The 13,011-nt window shown below is 41.1% G+C and overlaps 1 protein-coding gene across 3 annotated transcripts in view; it reads left to right on the top strand.

Moving 5' to 3' along the window:
- Positions 1-13,011, top strand: part of HHAT (hedgehog acyltransferase) — a gene marked incomplete at both ends in the record, with an annotated part of 308,381 nt that overhangs the window by 220,523 nt on the left and 74,847 nt on the right. For all 3 annotated transcript variants that reach the window (XM_080699073.1, XM_080699072.1, XM_080699071.1), the window contains one exon: positions 6,795-6,996. In XM_080699073.1, coding sequence (XP_080555199.1) covers positions 6,795-6,996 — 202 coding nt within the window. The remainder of the gene's footprint in view (positions 1-6,794; positions 6,997-13,011) is intronic.

Raw genomic sequence — 13,011 nt, 5'->3', positions numbered from 1 at the left:
GCAGAGCTGGAGTTAGGATGTCAGCAGGTACATGGCATAGCCCTGACAAGCTGGAGGTAATTGGATAAGGACAAACTTACCTGTGCTCAGTCCACAAGACAGTGAGACCCAAGCCCAAGATATTTCTTACCTTGATGAGGTCTTGGAGTTAGTCTATGGAAAAGAGTTTGGAGGTAATGTGGCAATCCAGGGAGTTCTTGTATAGGCCCTTGGGAAAAGAGATCATTATAACATTTTGATGAATATGTTTACCACATGGATTATTATGACCCCTGTGTCCCATGGTAGGGCATATTCTTTGGTTGTATTTAAGAGTTGTTACTAGGGGGTTAGAAATTGTCCTCTCCCATCATGTATACGTATTCAGAAGCTACCTCCAACCAACAACTTCTTATATCCCACTTTTAACACACACATTTGTAGGATGCCAGACTGGTCACCACAGCAAGTGTCTCTCAGCTTGTGGTGGTACCAAGGGTAACTATTCAGTCTGTTCAGTAATGGAAGTTACATCTCTGACCTTTTGGCACTGAACAGTAAGTAGCTAATGGAGTTCCTTGGCCTTACTGTCCTTCATAAATAATGAGCTTTATTCTCCTAAGCAAGACGCCTTCCCTAGAAATGGCTTTGTTTTTCAGTTAAGACTAGAGGATGTTTCCGTGGAGACTGATTTGAAGATGGAGTTAAGTGAGAGGAATATTGATCATTAAGAAATACCTCTACTATAATAAATGGTGCAATAGAATATTCTAGGTTCAGATTCTGCCTCTCTTGTGTAAAAGTGAGCTTAGCTGTTATTTCTTGCAGGTTGTTTTAATGATTATAAATAGTATATATAAAGCATCTGAAGCATGGGCGCTCAGTAAAGTATGGATATTATCCATACTGTCTACATTTTATATAGGTTTCTCCCCCTGAGGTTAGGATCTGTTATGTTGCATAGATTCTGAGATGCTCTTGACTTCAGAAGGTGGTTGCAAGCCAGGCATGGTGGCACATGCTTGTAATCCCAGCATTCAGAAGGCGGAGACCTGAGGATCACCGTTCACGGACAGCCTCAACTACTTAGAGAGGCCCTTTGCAATTCAGTAAGACCCTGTTTCAAACATTTAAAAAAAGACTAAAGAATAGTGCTGGGGGTGTAGCTGTAATCCCAGTACTTGGGAAGTTAAGACAGGAGGATTGCAGATTTAAGGCCAGCCTTAATAACTTAGCAAGACTCTGTTTAAAAATAAAATGGGCTGGGGGTATAATTAAGAGTTAGAACACTCCTGGGTTCAATCTTCAGTACAAGAAAAAGGAGGGGGCCAGACGTGGTGGTGCATGCTTGTAATCTCCGCGCTTGGGAGATGGAGACAGGAGGATTGTGTAGGTTTGAAGCCAGCCTTGCTGGCTTAAGAGACCCTGTTTCTAAATTTAAAAAATATAAAATAGGTCTGGGAGTGTAGCCTGGAGGTAGAAGGGTTTCCAGTAACCCCAGTACCACCAAAAAACAAAAAGAAAAAAGAATAAAGAAAAAGGAGGGGGAGGAGGGCGAGGATGGTGACTGCAGGTGAATGTTTACCTCCTTGGCTATATCAGTGACCTCAGGAATCTGGCCATGCAGGGAGAGGCTTTGTGCAGACACGGGCTCACATGATCCCTGACATGAAGAAATCTTCATTTTTTTATTCACTGAGAGGGTGGTGTTGATTGCCTTCTTCCACTGGGAAATCAATTTCACGGTGCAGCCCATCTCAGTAAGGGGGCCACATGATTGCTTTTAGGAAACAGACATGTTTTTTATTTTGCTAATCACAGAACTGACATAAGCATGGAAGAATTTGTAAAAAGAGGTCTCACCTGTTCACTCTTTTTTTTTTTTTTTTACCATATTGACTGCCTTGTAGAAATTAAGAGTGAAGAGGAGATTTTGTCTTCCAGTCTGGAAAGGATACCCTCTTATAGTTTGAAACAAGCAGCCTCATGTCCTTGGAAACCTGCCATATATGAATTTCTGAAATAAAGAATTCACAGAGATTTTTGTCAGCTGTCATTTCGATGACAAAGTAACAGAGCCATGGTTCCAGGAGATGCCCAAAATAGTTGTGCATGTGATTAGGGGCTAGATGCTTCCACATCACAAACTAGAAAACATGTCCTTTTTGGAACTGACTCCAATGTCAAGTACCATTGGTGTGGAGCATAAGATGGCATTATTAAGCCGGGCATGGTGGCGCACGCTTGTAATCCCCGCGCTTGGGAGGCGGAGACAGGAAGATCACGCAGGTTCGAAGCCAGACGTGTTGGCTTAAGAGACCCTGTTTCCAAATTTAAAAAAATATAAAAATAAGTCTGGGAGTGTAGCCCGGAGTAGAAGGGTTTCCAGGAACCCCAGTACCACACACACAAAAAAGATGGTATTATTCTATACTGGTTTCCTGACATGTACAGTGCAGCTCAGTTTTATACAGTAGATACAATGAAAATCTCAACATGAAAACAGGTTGGGGAAGGAGAGGACTAGATAACTTGTTTTGTAAAATAGTTATTTGTAAATGGTCCTTAAACGATACTCATGCCTCAGAGTTTTGAAGATGGGCCCATATCATCATCATCATTATTTACACTCACGCTTGTCACAACCCTGGGTAAAGTGAAGGGCTGTGTTTTGATGGGGCAGCTGTTGCCTCCATGCAGGTAGGAGGCAGCAGAGATTTGTGGCCTTTTTTTTTCTTTTTTTGCCTTTGCTGATTATTTTACACCAATAACCACACAGCCTCTAGGGGTCAGCAGAACACTGGCAAAGACCTGTGCCCCCTTCCTGGTGTCCTTGGTGTGGTACCCAAACTTCTCCTATTTGCTTAGAGGACCTCATCCTCATCAGGGACATTTGCTGTTGAGCTGCCTGTACCCCACTTGTCTCCACTCATTCCCTCCCATATTCTTAAACCCTCACGATATTCTTTGTGCTATATCATGTAGTTTAACATTGGAACTTATCTGCTGTTTTTTCCTAGCCAAGTGTACCTGTCCTTATAACAGAAACAGTGTCTTATGTCTCTGTGATTCCCTTATTGCCCCAAATGTCCTGAATGCCTAAATAAATGCTAGACAGCAGAGGAGAATCCCTTAATGGTACATGCATGGAGCACACACAGTGTGTGTGTGTGTGCTGGGGGGTATGTGTGTAGTGTGTGTGTAGGGGGGTATGTGTGTATAGTGTGTGTGTGTGTGTGTGTGTGTGTGTGTGTGTGTGTGTTTCCCCTGGGGATTGAACTCAGGCATTCTACCTCTGAGCTGCAACCTTAGCTCTTTTTGAAATTTTTGTTTTGAGGGTCTTATTGAGGAAGTTGAAATAGGGTCTTGCTAGGTTGATGAAAGTCTTATTATTTGCTGAGAGCCGTCCTCATACCTATAATCCTCCTGTCTCAACCTCCCAAGTACTGGAGGCACAATCATGCGCCACCGCGCCTGGCCATACCTGCTAAGTGGATTGTCCAGATGGTCTTGTTTTTGTATGAGAGAAAGTATTGTCTTTGCTTTAGTTAATTATTGATGGCTACATTATAACATGCCTTCAAGTTTAGCTATTTCTTTCTTTTTTTTTTTTTTTGGTGGTGGTACTGGGGGTGGAACCCAGAGGCATTCTACCTCCAGGCTATACTCCCAGACCTTTTTTAAAAAATATTTTATTTGGAAACAGGGTCTCACTAAGTTGCTGAAAGCCTCACTAAGTAGCTGAGGCTGGTTTTGAACCTGTGCGATCCTCCTGTCTCAGCCTCCCAAGCGCAGGGATTACAAGCGTGCGCCACCATGCCCGGCTCAAGTTTAGCTATTTCTGAGTGGGATAGATCATAGAAGCTTTCATAATTAACCAATAGGAATGATAGCAAGCACTAACTTGGATGCTCTAAATGCAGATATGTATTTTGATCCTTAGTGAAATGCTGTTTCAAAAATAAAAAGGGTTGGGAGTATAACTCAGAGATAGAATGCCCCTGGGTTTAATCCCCAGCACCTCCCTAAAAATGGATTTATATTAGGTACTCATAATTTATCATCTAAACTGGAATGTATTTGAGAGTGAAGGACATTAAATATAAATGGTAAAAGCAAATTTTGTACAGAAGTATTGAAATAGGGGGGAAAGAGATCTTAGTATAAAACTGGGCTCAGTTCCGAACAAAGCATAGATAAGTAGGATATATCCAAGGAGGAGGGTTGGGGTCCCTGGATGGAAAATTATTAAGAGGAAATATTAGTGTATTAGGGGGTTCTGGTTAAGCAGACCTAACAGGATTCTTGATGAAAGTGGGCCAGGTTGATCCAATAGCAGTGGTGGGGATAAGGCATTTAGCCAGGTATCCAATGTGACCATATATCAGAGGTGTGTATGTGTGTGTGGGTGGGGGAGGGAGTTCTTTCTTAAATGACTTAGGAGGGTTCTTTCTACAACTGGGTAATGTAGGCCAGACAACTATGGATATCAAGATCAAGGTGGCCAGGGTTTTAGAGAAGTCTAATTAAAATTTAGTAAAGAAGAGAGCATTTGCCAAGGAGGACAGTTAAAAATAATCATAATTACAAATACGTAGGAGCAAGATGTTCTAGTGTACGTTTGCATAGTAGAGTCACAATAGATAATTATAATGTGGATACTTTTAAAAAAGAAATGCTAGAATGAAGGCTTTTTTCTTTACTTCTAGTCCCTGATTTTTTTTTTTTTTTTGTAGAAGTAGGGGGTGAACCCAAGGGCATTCTATCCCCCAGCTACATCTTCAGCCCTATTTTTTATTCTTTATTTTAAAACAGGGTCTCACTATGTTGCAGAGGGCCTCACTCAGTAGCTGAGGCTGTCTGCAAATCCATGATCCTCCAGTCTCAGCCTCCCAAGTACTGGGTTTGTAAGCGTGCGCCACCATGCCCTGCCTAAATTCTGTTTTTAAAATATTTTTATTGAGCCAGGCATGGTGGCGTACGCTTGTAATCCCCGCGCTTGGGAGGCAGAGACAGGAGGATCACGCAGTTTCAAAGCCAGCCTCGCTGGCTTAAGAGACCCTGTTTCCAAGTAAAAATATAAAAATGGGTCTGGGAGTGTAGCCTGGAGGTAGAAGGGTTTCCAGGAAACTTAGTACCACCAATAAATTATATATATTTTTATTGATGAATTGTAACTATATATCATATTGAGATTTAGTGTGCTAGAAACATAATTGCACACAGCACCTGCCCATTTCCCTCTGGATATCACCCTGCTCCCTCCCGCTCCTGTTCATTATATTGAAGTTGGTATTGACAGCTTCATAAATGAACATAGGTTGTTTGAACTGTTTTCTTCATCAGGTCTCTCTACTCTCTCCATTTATCCTTTTCTTATTCTACTGCTATCTCATTTATCTTGATAGGGTACAATGTGATATTTTCATCTTCTATATGTTGCATTGCCTGCCCAAAATTTTATCATTCTTTATGGTGAACACTTTCAAATTTGGGATCTTTTGACATTTCTAAATGGCACTAATAAGTAGTTTTTTAAAATTTTTCTTGCCTTTCTTTAAATGGTTTTATTAAAAAGATTTTATTTTATTTATTTATTTATTTTTTGTGGTACTGGGGTGGAACCCAGAGGCTTTCTACCTCCGGGCTATACTCCCAGATCTTTTTAATATTTTATTTGGAAACAGGGTCTCACTAAGTTGCTGAAAGCCTCACTAAGTAGCTGAGGCTGGCGTCGAACCCGTGCAATCCTCCTGTTTCAGCCTCCCAAGCGCGGGGATTACAAGCATGCGCCACCACGCCCGGCTTAAAAAGATTTTAAAAAGTTTCCTCCAAATAATTAAAATAGCATGTAAAAAGGACAAATGCTAAAATGGGATACTGCAACCACATGTGTAAACTATATGGTTCTTTAAACAGCTTGGTACATGTCAAGTGTCCAGCATTGTGCTTAGATACATCATAAATTGGGGCAATGGCTACCTTTTCCTTCCTGGAGGAAGGTTGAACAAGAAGCAGTGACCCACAGTCCACCAAGGCCTATGAGCTTTTAAAAAGGCTACAGCAAGAAGGTTGTGCTCTTAGCTCTTCTGGTTCTGATGCCCCATGGTGTGAGTTTTGTCCAACTCTAGCAGGAAGATATAAATTAAAGAGCATAGTCTTGCCCTTCTGTGTCCAGATACCTTTCTCAGCAATGGAGACTACACCTGGGAGATGGCCATGTGTTTTGGGTGGTAATTTGGCTACCCCGAGAGCATAGAGCTCTTCTCTTTATTTGCAAATTCACTATTGCTTCTGGGCAACTTGCCCAGAAAGCTTAGGGAACTGGCCTTGCTACCCTCTTCTGCACACAAGACCTGCCATTTAGGGGCCTGTTTTAGCAATCGTGCTTAAATGATGGGTTTGCCATAAACATAACTGTCTGAGCTACAGGATACATACCTGCTTTGGAGGCTTCTGTCCTGGTATAGCCAGCTACTTAATTGCCATTCTACCATTAGGTTTTCAGGGTGGGGTGCATCCCTTTTAAAAACTCTAAATTCATTATCTCTCCTCTTGTCTCTTGTAAGTGCCATTTTGTTCTAGTAATGAGAGCTCTTCAGCCTAGGTGTTAATGTAGCATACAGCCTGCAGGGTGGAGGTCGGGGTTTTTCCTAGCTCCTTGTGTGATGGGAGCATTCAGGGAGTGGTCCATGGCCTCCAGGATGCAGGGAAGTGTGGGGTACCATGAACAGCAGGGGGAAGCAAGCCCAGGAGTAGAGAGTGTTAGAGGTGTGCCCCCCAGCACGGCTCCTCACAGCCTCTTCTTTCTCCAGGTATGTGTATATTCCACTGGGAGGGTCCCAGCGCGGTGTGCTGGGGACACTACTTTCCACTGCGATGACGTTTGCCTTTGTGAGCTACTGGCATGGCGGTTACGACTACCTCTGGACCTGGGCAGCACTCAACTGGCTGGGAGTCACCGTGGAGAATGGAATCCGGAGACTTGTGGAGACCCCCTGCATTCAGGACAGCTTGGTGAGCAGGATCCTTGGTTGTGTGGTAGGGGACAGCTGAGTAAGGAGGACTAGGTTTGGGAGGAACAGTGATCATTAGACTTACCCCAGCATGGCTCACTGCTGTTATTTAATCATAGATTACCAAACTTATTGATCCACTGCCCCACTTTGAGAAAAAAATAATTGCTTAGCTCCCCCTGGGTACTTCTACCCCCATTTGGTGTAGCATTCCCCTATAGGGGTGCAGTATCCTCAACTTGAAAGCTATGCATTCAATGAATGGATGATGATTGTAACTGTAAAAACTGTGTATGTTTATTATAAAAATATACAGTTCAGACAAGAAAGAAAAAAGTACCTCTTTTTCTTCTATTTTTGTGGTACTGGGGATTGAACCCAGGGGCAATCTACCTCTGAATTACACCCCCAGTCCTATTTTATTTTTCATTTTGAAATAAGCTCTCACTAAATTGCAGAGGGCCTCACTAAGTTGTTTAGGCTGTCCATGAACCTGGAATCCTCCTGCCTCAGCCTCTCAAGTGCTGTGATTACAAGCATGTGCTACCACAACCAGCTAGAAAAGTACCTCTGTAATAGCAATCATGTTAATGTCCATGCTTCCAAAATTTTCCTGTGTATAACCACACAAACATTTAAGGTTTAAAACAATATTCCAGAAATATTATCATTTGGGGGCCACTTTTCCAAGCCATTGAATCTATTTTCTACTAATCCCTTTTGATGGCTACACAGAATTTCAATATGTGGATATGCCATGATTTAATTTATCTCTTATTATTAATCATGTGATTTCAAAAAATGTTTGACTTTCAATTTTACTGAGATAAACACCATAACCAGGGTAAATTCTCATATGTAAAATTGTCAAGGTAATTTTTTTCTCATCTTTAAGTTTTATTTTGCATACTGCATATAAACTCTTAACTACCTGATGCTGTCTATACAATTCCAAATTTATTGGCTAAAGGCCCCCTTTAAAAAAGTTACTCAGTGCCACCAGAACTTCTTTTGGCCCTTAGTTTTATTCAAAAGACTTCAGTTTTGTCCAAGGCTACTACTGCCTCTCTGAATATTTCTAGGATCACTCCCTCCAGGGACATATCAGGATTTGGGGAATCTCTAGTAGAAAGACTATGTCAATTTATATCCTCCCAACAGTGTGTGAGAATGTCCTTGGAAATACTGAATGGTACTATTATTTTTAACCTTTTAGAAATACTTTTTTTTTTTTTTTTGCGGATCTTGGGATAAAACCCAGGGGCATTCGACCTCCAAGCTACACCCCCTGCCCTATTTTTTATTCTTTATTTTGAAACAGGGTCTCACTGAGTTGCAAAGGGCCTCACTAAGTAGCTGAGGCTGTCCACGAACCGCGATCCTCCGGTCTCAGCCTCCCGAATGCTGGGATTACAAGCGTGCGCCACTACACCCAGCTTAGAAATACTACAAATATACAATACATCTAAGGGTTTAAGATACATTTTAACTCTATGGGAAAATGATTGGGGAGATTAAGGTCTTCTCTTCACACACACATTTTAAGTTATTTTAAACAATGAACACACATTTTATCTTATAAATGTGGTAGATGATGTATTAGAATCTTGTAGAAAATCACTCTTTCTGAATATGCATCAGCATTCTACTGATCCTGACTAAAAGTTGCTAAAAAGAATTATACTGGCATGAGTCTTTATTGCAGTTATAACACACACACACACACACATACACACACACACACACACACACACACACACACACACCCCTGGAAAAATTAATATGGCTTAATTCTACCGAGCACATACTACTAAAGGAAACAGATTTTTTTAAACCACACCAAAACAGAATACATTCGTGCATGTTTCTAATCATGGTGCAAATGGAGTTATTTCAATAAAAACTGATAAAAAGCATCTTTGAAAGAATTTACATATGGTTGTGTGTGTTTAAAGAGAAACATTTTATTCAGTAGCAGTACCCAGCAATCAGCAGGCAAGAAATATTAGTGAATTCCAACAGAAAATAGTTTTTTTGTTTTATTTTATTTTTTTGTGGTACTAGGGATTGAACCCAGTACCTTCGAGCTACACCTTCAGCCCAATTTTTTTTTTAACTTTCTTTTTTGGAAACAGGGTCTTGGTAGGTTGATGAGTCTCACTACTTGCTGAGGCTTTCCTTGAACCTGCAATCCTCTTGTCTTGGCCTCCTGAGTACTGGGATTGTCTGTGTGCGCCACCACACCTGGCTCCAACAGAAAATAGTTGTTGAATGAAAGCCATGATTGTGTAACACACAAGTAGATCATATAAGTTGGTTTCATGAAGATACTCATCTTCATCCTCAATTATCTGTGCTTTCTTTTAAATATGATTTTATTGGTGCATTATAGTCTCACATCATAATGTAAATCATGTTGATAGTGACATACTTGCACGAAGAACTTGGTGGCCACCCCATCCCATGCCTCCCCATTTTTCCCCTTCCCAATACAGAGTACTAGGTTGATTTTGGTATATTCATGTATGTACACAGAGTTTCCATTAATGAACCGCAGCCTTCCCCCTCTCCTTCCCTTAGACCACCTCCCTGGCTCCGCTGAGGTTTCCCCTCTGTTATCTGGAGTCCCTCTGGTATCCCAGTTACTCCCTATTTTGCTTGTGCATATTAGAGAAAACATTTAACCCTTCACTTTCTGTGACAGGCTAATCTCACTTAACACAGTGTTCTCCAGGTCCTTCTATTTCCTTGCAAATTATGTAATTTTGTTTTTCTTTATTGTTGAGTAGATTTCCATTGTGTGTGTTTCCCATAATTTTGTAATCCGTTCACCTGTTGATGGACACCTAGGTTGGTTCCATAATTTGGCTATTATGAATTGGGCTTCTATGAACATGGGTATGCTGTGTGCTCTTTCTGAAGCTAGGATCACCCATGAAAGTTAGAGGGCTCTTGGGAACGCAGTTTGAAGCCCTATTTCTCTGTTCTTTCATGAAGGTCTAATATTCACCTTAAATTTAATGTTAAGCAGTGTTCAGTGGTCTTTGAGCCATAGCTTATGCTATGAACACATTTAAAAATCCAAAATGTTAAAGGAGTAACCTATCTGTACTATGTCACCAATGGCTGGCTAATTTTGGTTAAAAATAAACCAAGACTGCAAACACACTCTCTGGATGAAGCACTTGCACATGTACCCTGGCCCATCACAGTGCGCCCCAGGACTGTTGTGGATTTATTTCATTGGATCTTCCACCCACAATTCAGGTACCTAGGTACATAGTAATTTTATGTGCATTTTTGGCAAAATATTTGTCTTCTGTGTTACGAATGTTATGTTCAGTTTACAAATTTATTAAGCAGGAACCTATTTTATAAAACTTATTTCTGTCACCTGTCTTTTATCCAGGAAGCCTGGTAGATGCCTTATGGCTGTGTGGATGACGTCCTCCTTGAGTGCAGGGTCAGGATCCTGTTACTATTTGTATCCCCATCGTTTATTTCAGTGTCTGAGTTAAGCTCAGTGTTATGTCAATGCACAATCGATGCTTACAAATTGGATTGATTCTTCAGTTCTCCTTTCTCTGTCTACCCAAAGAGTGCTCCTCCATTACCCTCTATCTCATTTGATTCAACAAAGAATCTGTTTTTCTTTGCCAAAGGGGGAGGGAAGGTATTCCAAATACACAATTTATTTTTTCTTTAAACGGTACTGGGGATGGAACCCTGGGGCACTGTACCTCTGCGATACACCCCCAGTCCTATTTTTTAATCTCTTTTATTTTTTGAAACAGGGTCTCACTGAGTTGTGAAGGGTCTTGCTAAGTAGCTGAGGCTGTCTGTGAACCACAATCCTCTGGTTTTAGCCTCCCGAATGCTGGGATTACAAGTGTGTGCCACCACACCTGGCTCCAAATACACAATTTCTTAAGAGTTTTAATAAGTTGTTTCTCAGCTGATTCTTCTTCCCTCTCTTACCAGAAATACTTTCCCTTTCTTTTAATAAAATCCAAATGAAAATGTAATGCCACATTGGCATCTAATTTCATCTGACTTTAGTCTATCCGATTTATCTGATAGTATTTTCACAATGCCACTTCACTCTCTATGTCCCTCACATTCAGGGTTCTTCAGAGAAACAGAAACAATAGGGTGTGTGTGTGTGTGTGTGTGTGTGTAAGGGGGGGAGGAAATTTAGTATACAGAATTTGTTCATTCAATTATGGGGTTAGTTCCAGTCTGAGTCTGAAGGCAAGAGAAGATCTACAGCCTAGCTCAGACAGCCAAGCAGAAAAAAAGCAGGTTTCTCAGCTTTTTTAAAATTCAGGCCTTCTGTACATCAGGTGTAAGACCCACCCACACTGGGGAGAACAGTCTTTTCTACTCAGTCTGATGATTCAAAAGTTAATCTCATACAGAAACATAACCACAGTCATATCCATAAGTAACAATTAAATATGGCTCAGTCAAACTGACAGTAAAATTAACATTACACCCTTGTTCCATGCCATGTATGCTTCTTCCACTTTTTAAAAAAGAGTGGCAGCTGAATGGCAATGATTGCCATTCCTTCTTTTCCCAGATCATCTTTGCCTTCAATCTCAAGGCCTTATTTGGGGCTCAAAATACAGCAGGCTTTCTTGGTGTTGACTGCATGACAGTGAACACTTACCAGACAATTGTCAAAATGCATTGTAAACAGGAAACTCTGAGGTTTTGCAGTGGAGCTGTCGGATACAACTTTCTGTGGTGATAGAAATGACCAGTGCACTGCCTCATGCACTTCCAGTGTAGCTAGTGCCACTGAGGCACTGAATTTCTATTTATTTAATTTTAATTAATTAAAATTTAAGTAGGTTCCACTTGGCCAGTGGCTTCCATTTTGAACAATGCAGGTCTAGAACATATCTCTTACTAAAAAGCATTAAAAGAATATAGTATAACCAGGCTCGGTGGTACACACCTATAATCCCAGTACTTGGGAGGCTGAGATAGGAGGATCTCAGGTTCAAGGCTAGCCTTAACAAATTGTGATATTCTCAACAATTTAGAAAACATCAAAAATAAGTAAATAAATAAATAATAGAAATAAAAAGGCTTGAAGTATAGGTCAGTGGCAGAACACCCCTGGGTAGAATCCCCAGTACCAAAATTATACAAAAAAAAAAAAGCTTATTTTTGACAGTTTGGCTGCTGTCATTAAGAATGGGCTTCATTAAAGGTGTGGTTCCCTAGTAACCAGTGGGCTACTTAACCATTTCATTAGGCTATCTCACAATCATCTCAGACTTAACATGTGATACGGAACCCATATACTCCCATTTCCCAGTAGTTCCAGCTAGCAACTCTTCCACAAATGACACCATCATCTATCAAGGCCCAAAGCATCGCTATCCCTTGCACCTTCCTCTCCCTTAGACCCCCGCCCTGTAGGCACTGTATGTCCTACCTTCTAAGTAGACGTTGTTTTTTTTTTTCAGTTGTATGCATTGCCACTAAAACCATCCTACTCCAAACTGTTCTCCCTTTCTACCTAATCTAACAAGTATCTTCTAGTCTCCACACCTCCATTTGGATCCTTCAGTTTGTTAGCCCCATGACTCTGAGTGCTGTCTCTCAATACAAACCTAACCATATTGCTCTTTGCATCTTATGGTGACGTCCCATCATCTTAGCACTAAGCTCTCAATATGTAAAATGCCAAGTCTTTAAGATGAGGCGCTGCCTGACCCTTATCTTGTTACCTCTCCCCTGCTCTATTCTTCCTTGTATGATTTTTGAATCATTTATTGTTGTACCGTAGTCTCGTGTTTTTTAATGTAGTTTATAGTGAAGTGTCATGCATGCACACAGCACTTGGTGAGCTTTTCCCTGGCTCCTTCCCCAGTCTCCCCTTCCCAATACAAGATATTGAGATTGGCACTGGTATTCCCACAAACTTAACACCAAAGAAGTGTTTTTTTCTTCATTGATTCTCCTCCTCTCCACTCCCACCCTTGACCTGCCCCTGGACCAC

This window comes from Muscardinus avellanarius (assembly GCF_963383645.1).
Source record: "Muscardinus avellanarius genome assembly, chromosome: 7".
NCBI lineage: Eukaryota > Metazoa > Chordata > Mammalia > Rodentia > Gliridae > Muscardinus > Muscardinus avellanarius.
The sequence above is the reverse complement of the archived record's forward strand: the minus strand, read 5'-3'. Positions and strand labels throughout refer to the sequence as shown.